Source organism: Zingiber officinale, chromosome 9A, assembly GCF_018446385.1.
Source record: "Zingiber officinale cultivar Zhangliang chromosome 9A, Zo_v1.1, whole genome shotgun sequence".
Taxonomy (NCBI): Eukaryota; Viridiplantae; Streptophyta; class Magnoliopsida; order Zingiberales; family Zingiberaceae; genus Zingiber; species Zingiber officinale.
In genome coordinates this window covers 34,049,761-34,061,228 of record NC_056002.1, presented here as the reverse complement: position 1 = coordinate 34,061,228, position 11,468 = coordinate 34,049,761, and the positions used below count along the sequence as shown (strand labels likewise).

Here is an 11,468-nt window from a genome sequence, read left to right as displayed (position 1 = left end):
TCGTTTGTGATGATTTTTATTGTATAAAAACTGTATATATGATAAGTGGAAAATGCAGAGTAGAGATTTCAAATTTTTTACTACAGATTGCCGACGGAATTCAATATTCCGTCTGTAATTTCCGACGAAAATCCACATTCCGTCGGGAATATATCGAACTGCAACAGGGTCTTTACGATAAAATGTCGACGGGATGTGTAGTTCCGTCGAAAATCACCGACGGAAAAAGTGACTCCGTCGGTAATTGCCGATGGAAACGGTAATTCCGTCGGTAGTTACCGACGGAATATTTGAATTCCGTCGGTAATTGTCGACGAATATTAAATTCCGTCTGTGATCACCGACGGAATTACCATTTCCGTCGATGATTTCCCGACTGAATTTTATTCAGTCGACAACCTCCGTTACATTCTGTTTGTCCTTTGCCGACGGGATAAGTTTTCTATCGTTAATATATACCGACAGAATTCATGAATTCCGTCGGCAATTGCCGACCGAATATAATTTCTGTCGGTAAATTGAGCGCCGACCCAATTCTTCCCGTTATCAAAAATTCCGTTGGTATTCCGTCGGAAATCTCATATACCGTCGGAATGCCGACGGAATATTCGATCATTATTCACGACTATTTTTGTAGTGACTATTGCAGATTTTAGAGCTTTTGCGCGAGTTGACCTTATCTATTCCCCAGGAAGATCTGTTGATAATTAAGAGAATAAATCGTAATTTTATATTCATTTTGAGATTTAACTAAGAGCATCCACAATGCTCTAGTGTTATAACACCTATCACATCACCAAAAAGCATGGTCCCCACTGCCACATACTCGTTATAACAACATCCTTCTTTCACCCACATCCCTTTTAAAATTAATACTCATTATTCATGGGTCCCACCGTCCACTCACTCATTTTAACATTATATCATATTAAATAAATATGTTTTAAAATATTTAAATTATTATTATTTTTTAATAATAATTTTACGTTTAAAAATAAATTTTTATTATTTTTTCAAAAATAAAATTAATTGTTTAAATATATTTATTAAATAAAATAAATGTTTGTGAGAAAACGAAATTACAATGTTAGGAAAATGAAATTATAAAGTTAGGAAAATGAAATTACAACTGAACACCTAAAATTATAAAGTTGGGAAATGAACGTTAAGTAAACAATTTAGATATTCCATCTCGACCTAATATCTTTGCATAGACATTCATGTATGATAAGCTGCTCCTTTGTCATTTACGAAGTGTTTTTGTTCAATATTTCATACTCCTTCAACTTCAAGCGACGATTCTTAGCTTCAGATTTGGACAATGCAGCTTTTGCCTTAATCTCCTCTACTTCGAGTTGTTTTTGTTTCAAATCAACTTCGGACTTCTTCACGCTTGTGTACTCAGTGAACTTTGTGATAATATTGTTGTAGTTTAGTGTCAGATCCTCCATGGTCGATTTTACTTTGTCTTTTCCCTTTCTTTTTGCTGCCTTCTGCCCCATTAGACGAGTATCTTCATAATCCAAGTCTATACTCACATCTTGGTTGGAGGAGGTGATGCTTGCTCCTGACTCTGAGGCCTCGTCTTCTTTGTCTCCACAAAGTGATCAGCGGACTGTGGAGTAAACATTGGGCGGTCTTTGACAATTCTCCACACATGTTCGAGATTGAATGCAACACCATTATTTTCGGATAAATATTTTTCGTACACAAACCTCAATATATCTTCATCACTGTGACCACTTCGATATGAACTATAAATACTATTGTAATTTGCGTTGAATCGATATACCTTCTTTTGGATTGTATTGTGCCAATGTGACCGTATAACATTTGTACTTCTGGTGTTTGAACTTAGGGGAAGATTCTCATTGTAGTAGCTTGCAACCCGTCCCCAAAAAGCATCCGCCTTTTGATCATTGTCGATTATTGGATCATCACTGATAGTGACAAAACTTCTCACTAAGACCTCGTCTTCAACCTTTGTCCAACTTGAACGCTTTTTTGTACCCTCAGCATTTGAAACCGCCTTTTCTAAATTAACCACCTCAATTGGGGATTCACGGTCGGAAAGTTGAGTCTCCGGGACAAAAATCAGAGTTGCAGGTTCATTCGACATCGAAGGAGTGAAAGACATACCAGTTGTGTGCGGGGTACCATATCCATGAACAGCCGACGGCGTGAAATACGGATGACTCATGTTTTACCAATATTCGGCTGGAAGCGGTTGATATGGACCTCGAGGGCCATAATTCAGATGATTCATAGAATTTCCAAAATCTTAGAAATTTTGAAGATTTTATGGAGGAAATGACATATTGGGAAATGAATGTGGGTATAGATAATTTGATGAAATTTGTGGATTTGGGGAAGATGAATATTCTTGCGAGTTGTTTGTTGAATTCAAGAAATTTGTAAAAAATGCCCTATTATTTTCATCCATCTCGGATAGAAAATAAGATGGTAGGAACTTGAAAAAAATATATGGGGAGAGAATTTAGAGAGTAGAATTGAAAGAGTAGTGAGTTGGAATGAAAATATGTGTGCATATTGATGGTTATTTATAGATGAAATTTTGAATTAGCTATTAACTAGTCGTTAAAAAGTAACCGTTAAATAACTAGCCGTTATTTAATTTTTAATTTAAAAATTTATATTTAAAAAATCTGTTATTTAAAAGAATCGTGGTGTAAAAATAAACATTTTTAAAAAAGTGTTACATTTTTAAAAAAATTAAAAACTAAAAAACGTGATCCCTGGCTTAAAAAAAAAAAGTTTGCACATGGGATGGGCCCGCCCTGGCCCACCCCATGAACAAGTGTTTTAACACCATGTCAGCGTCCACAACGCACCGTTAATGTATAGTAACATTATAACGCGACGTTAAACGTCGCGTTGTGGATGCTCTAAGAGATATGGAGTTGATGTCTTGTACTTCACTATTCGTCAATGGGTAGTACAAAATTAGAGTTGACTTTTTTGAGATTGTAGTTGACTTTCTGGGTTTTCAAACTGATGAGCGATGACCAAGGAGAGGACTTCTGGACATTATGAATATGAACATGATCTCGGTTTAAACTTTAATTAGAGCTGTTAATGTACCATTAAATCTGTTAATTATGATTAAACTCGGTTTAAACTCCAATATGATTAGAATATATTATGAAGTTTAGATATACTATTACGATCAAGCTTCGAAGACAACTAATTATTTTCTCATAAATTCATGAAATAATTTTTAAAAAGCTTTTTTTATTTGAAAGAAAAAAAAGCGAAACAATCAAAAAGAACAAAGAGATTGCAATCTTAATTTCAGGATAAAAACACTTACAATCTCACGACAACATTGTGATCGTAAAGTTTTCATTAAACACGCCAAGCTTTAAATAATTAAAATTTTGGATTAAACAAGTGACACGCATTAATTGATCAATAAGACCTTATTTACTTGTAATTAAGCGTCGCATCATATCAACCGGAAGTAGTTAAAACCGTTGGACTCCCGCCGTCTTCATGGACAACAATCCGTTGCTTCCTTCAGAAGCGCCGGGCGGGTGAAAAGCAGGAACCCGAGGGCGCGGCCAGTGACGGCGACGATGAAGACTCCGCCGTTGAAGGACATGACGGCGAGCATGAGGAGGTAGGCGGTGCCGACGCGGAGGGCGTGGAGGATGGTGTGGCCGAGCCCCGCCGTGACGCCGCCGCCGCCGCCGCCGCATACTTTTCCGGCCGGCGGAGGGTGGAAGAGGCGGAGGGTGTCGAGCCACTCGACAAGGAGGCCGAGGAGGAAGACGGTGATGAGCGCGAGGGCGTACATGCCGCCGTGCGTGCCGGGCCAGCCGGCGAACAGGATCTCGGAGTTCTTCCCCCAGAAGAAGGTCATGGCCGTGTAGTGCGTCGTGGTGCTGTTCATGGTCATCCCGCCGCCGCCCATTCCGCCGCCACCGTGATCCATGGACGCCGATGAGTTCCGAGAGATCGAGCGAGGACGTTAGAGTTGTGGCAGTTAAATTGCACCGGCGGGTGGTTGAAGAGGAAAACAGAGGAAGCCAAGAGATTGGATGAGGACGTCCTTGGTTTGCTTTTATTGAGTGGATTTTTTTTAATGAAAAAATAAACACCCCGTTGGCCGCCGTTATTCTTTTCTAGAAACAATATTTATTTTTTAAAAAATATTAAAACGCCCTATTATATTTGCTAGCTCAAAAAAACCTTTATTTTAATATTATCAAGTAGCTATGACCATAATTACTAAGTAAATTCATTCCCAGCCCCTTCACTAATCTATCTCAGAATCAACACGAACAAAATTATCATACATGAAACTATAGAGGAGTGATGTTTAAGAAGAAAAAAACACAGATGTACAAGATTATAAATGAATTGACTTATCCAAAACAAAGTTGTGTCCTTTAAAAATTTATCTTGTGTTCGACATTGCATGGCAAGCTCATCCTCTCTCACCTCAAAATGATCCTGTTCCATAGGAAAATTCTAATTTAATGAGGTCTTTCTATACCATTAAATAGATTGATCCAGCCCTCACGGGTTGGCCATTGACGTAATTAATATTTGTATGAATGTTTATTCTAATAGGTTTTAAGGTTAATTTTCAACAAGTACAAAATACATATTGAGTGTCTAATAACCTCCCCCATATAAAGTGTCGTTGTGTTAGGACAAATACTCTTAGGATTTATCTGTCTGTATTTTACCATGGGACTGACGATAGTGAGTTACTTGGGATGAGCAATATCAACTTTTGCTCCAAATACATTGATCCAAAGGCATCATTTTCTAGGAGTCCAAACTATATCATAGTATAAATCCTCTCCCTTATTTGTTGGGGTCAGTTTTCTCTTTTTCTTATTCATACTCCAATTCATAATTTTGATTCTAACCAAAGAAGATATTATTATGTAAAAAACCTATTTATCAATTTTGTTAAAGATGATACATATATGTTGAAAAAAATTCAGAAGACACCTTTAAGATAGTATAATATATACTTAGATGACTAATAAATATTACAGTTAGATAATGTGAAACTATAACAAATATTCGTATCAAATAAAAAAGACTGGATTAGTAATAATAAAATAAAATAAAATTTATTTAAATATAAATAATAATATACTAAGAGATAAAATTTAATGACATAAAAAAATCTATATAATCGATTTCACCTAGTATGATAAAATTTGAATGTTATTGTTGGAGTTAAAATTACTCAAATTTAATCAAAATTGATTTATAAGAGCCACTAAATCATGCATAATGCATGAAAGAGAGGTAGATTTTATTTTTAAGTGAATTAGTAACTTAAAATTTCATAGAATATGTATGAGTTACATAATCAAATTCATTAAAAAAAAGGTTTATCAAAATTGTAGGTTCTCAAGTTTGGAAAAGACAACTCTTTGTCATCCATCACGACCCCTAATTTAATTAAGAATATATTCGATGAGATAGGACTATGTGCTGCATGAATAATGTGTGCCCAACCCAAACTAATGTGACGTCAAACAGAATTTAAATTTCACAAAAACTGTTTGTTGGATGACTCAGAGGGCCTTTAATGAACTAAAATATTTTAGATTTTATTTATGGAGTTGAGCAAGTTAAGTTAGGAAGCCATGCAAATTGGATGAGTTATAGTTTGATCAGTCTTTAATGACCAATGGCATACCAGAGCTCATCATATTTTAGAAATTGAAACTGAACATGATTTAAAACAAGTTTCAACAACAAAAAGATACACCATAAACTTACTTTGATCATCTTGTTGATCATCTGGTTATAACTATGAATACAACGAACTTAGAGCATTAGGGCATTGAATTACATATACAAGTATCAGAATATCAACAAGCATGCCCTTCCATATTTTGAGAACACATCATGTAACAAGTAGTTCCTTTATAACCCAATAGATATCCTTCTTAGAGGTATCCCCTTCATCCCTTCCAAGAATACCGTCGACATACAGTACACTGAACGACCAGAAGCAGAGAACAAGACCAAAAAATGGATAGCACAAATGTTGAAAGTAATAGTTTAGTATCAGGCTGGGTAGAGTTTTAACCTCTATATACAGATAAGTTGGCATCGAAGATATTGCCTCAAAACTTGGTAGCAAAAAGTGCAGGTGTTGGAGAAATGACAATATCGCCATATGCCTCTTCTTGTTGTACATCTACGAACCCATAAGTCTTTAAAACCTACCGACAGAGATCTCAGAATAAGCACAAAGATGAAAGAATAAGGTTATGGAACACATTGATCATATCTGAACTGATCTAAGGATGTTCATTTTTTTTTTCTGGTCATGAATTTGAATACTATAATAAAGTATGGTCAGTATATGAAACCACTGCTAGTTATTGCAATCAGAACTGTGATGAATAAGAGTATATGGAACCCACACTAAACAATATCACTAATATACACTTTTAACTTGTTGGATGTCCATCTCACTCATTGATAGAACGCAATAGACATAAATAGATGAAAACATATCAAGTCATGTGGTCAATGAATCCACTGAATTATGTGAGAATGGATCTGTGTTTGAACAACAATGATTAGTTTTATTTTCCAATGAACCAATATGCAACTATCAAACGCACTTAAGGTAGAAATTTATACTTGCGCCTAATAAATTGAGTTAAAGAATTAATTACTGAAACAAAGATTAAACACTTAAAATGGCTAAGCACTTCTTATAAGTAAAACAAGTAGAAACTATTGGAACCGAAAGAATTTAATGTAGGATTTTGTTTGCAACCTTGCAATCCCAACATAAACCACATTAAAAACAAAGATATAGAATACTTATAGCTTGAAAGAAAAACTGGTAAGGGGTATACTAATCCAAAGATCCCTTCTTAAGAAATTACATCCCATGCGCTCTCCATAAAAAACTAACCTTGTCAATCAGGAGATGATACTAGATTGTTTTTGCCAATGTGATATTTGAAAGAGAATGTTTTAGAAGGTAACATTAACTATGAAAATAGTTAGTCATCATGGCCTCCTTTAACCCGGGTAACTTCATCACTAAAAGGCTATATCTTATACTCTAATGGAAGAATTAACAATGTTCTTGAATCATGTTAATGAAAAAGAAAAAATGCTCTCAGAATATATAATTACCAAACTTTCAAAGAACATTTGCGCGCATCGTCTTCTTGTTTTTCCTTCTAAGATATCATTTAAACTTAAAACTCCATGTTCTTTATCTTGACTCTGAGATGGTGATTGATTTTTAAGAAATTGTGCCACAGCCCTACACCATGAAGAAACTTTAATAACATAAGCATTGCTTTTCCATTTGTTTTAATAAAGAAAATATACATAGTATAAATCAAATTTCTCTTACCTAGTCCGCGCCGATAAAGTTCCAGCTTCATTTTCTTTATAACCTGCATGAGGAAAACTATTTTAAGATTTGAACTTCTGTGTAACAAAGAACGCAAAGGGAAAAAACATACTTATCTTACCTGATGATTGGATACTTGCATCAAGAAAATCAAAATCCTAAACAAATCAAGATCAAAGATTCAAGACAAGGTATATAGAGGTGCTTATTAGCAACAATCTTAAGAAAAGTAAAACATGGAAAGTAGTGTCATTGATATCCTTCTACTACGGAACTTACTTCCTCTCCAGATAGCAACACACTTGGAATTGTGGGCATGCTATTTTGAAGTGGTTCCTCCTCCAAAGAGAATAAACTAGCACCAGTTGCATAACTAGTTGCTTCAGTCCTAGCAAAACTTTCAACTGTGGGCAATATCTCTGTATCAAAAGTCTTATCAAAGTCACGAGTTGAACCTTCTATTGTGGTGTTAAAGGGAGTCATATCTACTCCTCCATAGGGTGATTGTATTGTTTCATTTATAGTTGCTCCAGTATGCATATCAAATCGAGGATTCTCAGGTATTAGATTCAACTCAACCTGTTGTTCTGGTTCAATATCAGTATGCATATCAAATCGAGAATTCTCAGGTATTGCATTCATCTTGTCCTGTTGTTCTGGTTCCATATTTCTGTCACAATGTCGCTCAATCTCCCCATCCAAATTATTTTGTTGCTCAGGCTCTTTTTGCAGATCCTTTGAGGTAACATGAGATAATTCATTTGCAAGCTCTGATGAAACTTCCATATGGCTAGAATTGTTGCTGTGAAGAGGAAAGGATCTAGAAAAAACCTCCTGGAGATAACTACACATCCCTGCATATATGTTTGACTTCAACTAAGGATCATATTATAACTCAAAATTGTAAAAATGACAACAACCAAAAAACTAACCGGATAACAATGGTTCATGTAATACTTTATCATTGAGGCGGTTACTATGGTACTTATAAAGATATAGCGCTGAACATGGAAGCTTCCTCCTCTTGCAAACAAATTTAGTAGTGTCTTCAAGTTGTTTTTTCATATCCCTAAAAAAACAGATTGTATGATGTATAAAACCAAATTGTCACAAGTAACATAAATATCTTCAAAAAGTGGAATCTGGAAGAAAAATTTAAGATAATTAATCTTTGTAGCACAATTTCATGCAACATGATCCTCATATTAAAGAGAAGAGAAAACATCTAAATTTATAATTTTTAGTAGAATTAAAAAATCCACAAAGTTAACTTTCTTGTAGCATTGCCCTAATGGAAAATTTGTTTATCAAGTGACAGTGATTAAGTTAGATTAGTTAGTTGATACAACGATCAAACCACAAAAGTTCTTCTGTAAAAAAATTTAGTGATACTTACGCATTTGCCAATACAATTTTCTCATCATATGAATGTATTTTCATTCTTCTCTTTCGTTTGAGTTCTCTGACAGGAGGTGAAGGTTGAAGCTCCAGCTCCAAGTAAGGCAAGACTTGACCTACCAAACAGCCAACAAACATAAAGAATAAGATGAATCACAGATAATACTATCATACATTGATGAAAATGACTCATTTTTAAGTTGATCAACCCTGAAATAATTGGAAAATATATATCAGAAAATAAAAAAAATCTAACCAGAAGATATCTCCCTGTTAGCAATGTTGGAATCAAATGTAGACATTGGTGATTTGGCATGAGATGTTGAAGGCAAAGGTTCCTCTCCAGAAACCAAAATATCTTCAAGTATTGGATCAAGACTATGCTTTCTCTTTGCTACTGATGTAGAATGATCATGTAATTCAACACCATTACTAGTATTATCCAACTCTAACTGGTTCTCAGGCTCCAAGTTATTTTGACGCATAACCTCAATTTCTTGAAATTCTTGAATATTATTGTTCACATCAAAAGTTTGAAAAGAATCATTGCCGTGATTATTTGAAACAGGGCCATCAAAAGATGCAGAATTTAGAGCTGGGCTGACAATAGCATCCAGACCACCATCAAATGGCGGCAATACACTGCATCAAAGTGTACTATTAGAAGAAGTGCACTAAAGTGTTTCAGTAAGAAACTTGACATAAGGCCTTACTCTTCTTCCATGGGCTCAGCATCATTTCTAATTTCTGGCTGTATTGATGAGTTTGTGCTGTTATCCTAAGTCATGGAATCCATATAAAAGCTTAAATATTTAGATTACTGGAATTATAAAAATATTGATACATGTAAAACATAAGATATTTGAGACCTTATCAATGAAGAAAGCTACATATTGATCTTGCCCTACTGAAGCTTCACCTAGTATAATAAAGCCATTGTTAGCAAACTCCTATCTCACACATCACCTTTTTTTAAATCAAAAAAATTTACTGACCTGCCAAAGTTATTTGCTCATAATCTTTTTGGTGATTGTCTAGGCCACTGTATCAAAATATGGGAACAAGGTAAACAATTATAAAGAGCTAACAACCACTTGAATTCCCTATACAATCTAATGTGAAAAATTACATACTCAGTAGGATTGATTGAATCATCCAACTCCAATGCATCAAGGTCAAATGTCTCAGGTAATGTTATAGACTCAAATGGAGCTTTATCTGCATTTGCTGGTAAATTGACTTGTATCGAAGCAACGGTCACCCTTATATTAGTCAACATTCTGTTACAGTCCTGGAACAAATAATTCACCTTCCACGAGTATATTCTGACAAGGCCAACCAGAAGATGCCCTGACAGTCTCAGAGCAATTGGAGCTCGTGGATACATAATCTCCTCTACCAAAGCACACAACAAGTTAAAAATAAGCATCACAAAACTGAAGTATAAGATCAGGCCATCCTATTGAAGGAAAATGACAATCTTTTCCTGAAGCAAAATTTTACAACAATGTTTTTTTTTAAAAAAAAAACAAAGAAAAAGAATCAGTAAAAAGAAAGTAAAACCAATGAATCCTTCATCAAATACCACGTTATAACCAACTCAAACATACATTTCTGATCCAACGTAAACATTCCATCAAATTAAAAGAAAACATAGAGCGTGAATCATACACCTTAAACCTGCTCTCGAGACAGCAGCAGGGTCATTTATCCATACAGACATTTTTTTGACGATATTGTAAATAAAGAACTCAGCTTCAGTGAAATCTAACCAAAACACACATAAAAATATAATTTTTCCATTGTATATAAGAACAAAAAAAAATAATAATGACCGCAAAAGATTCTTGTTATTTAAGGATTCATTTATTCAACTCGACAGGCGTCGAATGGGCAGCGACCGCGAAAGGAAACTCCGTAATAGACATCCAAAAGATGTAGATTCGAAGAAACCCATCGAGACTAAACAACCAAATCTAACCTAAACAATCGAGAAGGAGAGCCGTACGGGGTCCGATGACGATAAAAATCTTAGAGGATGGAATGACATGGAGATGAACCTGCAGAAGACCGGATGTCGACCCCGTCAACCTGAGTCTTCTTCATCTTCTGTAGGTGGGCAGCAATCCACACCATTCCAAGAGGACTCTTCTTCGCCAGCAACGAGTGAGAGTAGAACATCTTTGTTCTTCTTCAGCAAAGGATGAGGTTGGGATGGGCGGAGGCAGCGACGGGCGTCTGAGATTTAGCGTTCCCGTTCGATCGGGAGGAATGGGAAAGGATTAGGGTTTTCGGCGCGCCAAAATCGTAAGCGCGCCAAAACAAAATTAAATAAAAGTGTCCCAAAAAAGTTTTACTTTTACACCCCCACAATTTTCTCTATTTTTAAATTTTAGCTTCGTAATTTGATATATTACAATTCACTTAGATGCCTAAATCGGGCTAACGGCACATACGTGGCCAAGGGGAGGGAGCTCTTTTGATTTGTTTATGGAGCCGCTCTTTCAATTTATTTTTTATTAAAATGTTTTTATAATATTTTATTAAAAAAATGGAATCAAATAAGTTGTCGAGAATTTTTTTCTTTTTTTTTATAGTTAAGAGATCATAAGAGCTCTTGAAAAATTCCCATAATTATGAATATTTCAAGTCATGATTTGGACAGTGTCCAGTTCGAGCTAGGTGGTTT

At 35.2% G+C, this 11,468-nt stretch overlaps 3 protein-coding genes across 4 annotated transcripts; all 3 read right to left on the bottom strand.

Annotated features, from left to right (window-relative positions):
- Positions 1 to 1,534: 1,534 nt before the first annotated feature.
- Positions 1,535 to 2,200, bottom strand: LOC122019137 (glutathione S-transferase T3-like). The gene has a single exon (XM_042576635.1). The coding sequence runs from the start codon at positions 2,198 to 2,200 to the stop codon at positions 1,535 to 1,537; it is 666 nt and encodes a 221-aa protein (XP_042432569.1).
- A 1,210-nt stretch (positions 2,201 to 3,410) lies between these two features.
- On the bottom strand, positions 3,411 to 3,996 carry LOC122021773 (copper transporter 6-like). Its single transcript, XM_042579930.1, has one exon. The coding sequence runs from the start codon at positions 3,953 to 3,955 to the stop codon at positions 3,512 to 3,514; it is 444 nt and encodes a 147-aa protein (XP_042435864.1). The 5' UTR covers positions 3,956 to 3,996; the 3' UTR covers positions 3,411 to 3,511.
- A 1,769-nt stretch (positions 3,997 to 5,765) lies between these two features.
- LOC122018805 (sister chromatid cohesion 1 protein 3-like) lies at positions 5,766 to 11,074 on the bottom strand. Of its 2 annotated transcripts, XM_042576218.1 has the most exons (14): positions 10,840 to 11,074; positions 9,913 to 10,174; positions 9,775 to 9,821; positions 9,649 to 9,698; positions 9,493 to 9,557; positions 9,036 to 9,421; positions 8,778 to 8,895; positions 8,314 to 8,450; positions 7,661 to 8,235; positions 7,503 to 7,539; positions 7,382 to 7,424; positions 7,156 to 7,288; positions 6,086 to 6,221; positions 5,766 to 5,993 (listed from the first exon to the last, which is right to left on the bottom strand). In XM_042576218.1, the coding sequence occupies exons 1-13, from the start codon at positions 10,958 to 10,960 to the stop codon at positions 6,123 to 6,125; spliced, it is 2,073 nt and encodes a 690-aa protein (XP_042432152.1). In that variant the 5' UTR covers positions 10,961 to 11,074; the 3' UTR covers positions 5,766 to 5,993; positions 6,086 to 6,122. The 2 variants fall into 2 exon arrangements, with proteins under 2 accessions (XP_042432152.1, XP_042432151.1); XM_042576217.1 differs by having other exon boundaries at positions 5,766 to 6,221.
- Between the last annotated feature and the right edge of the window lie 394 nt (positions 11,075 to 11,468).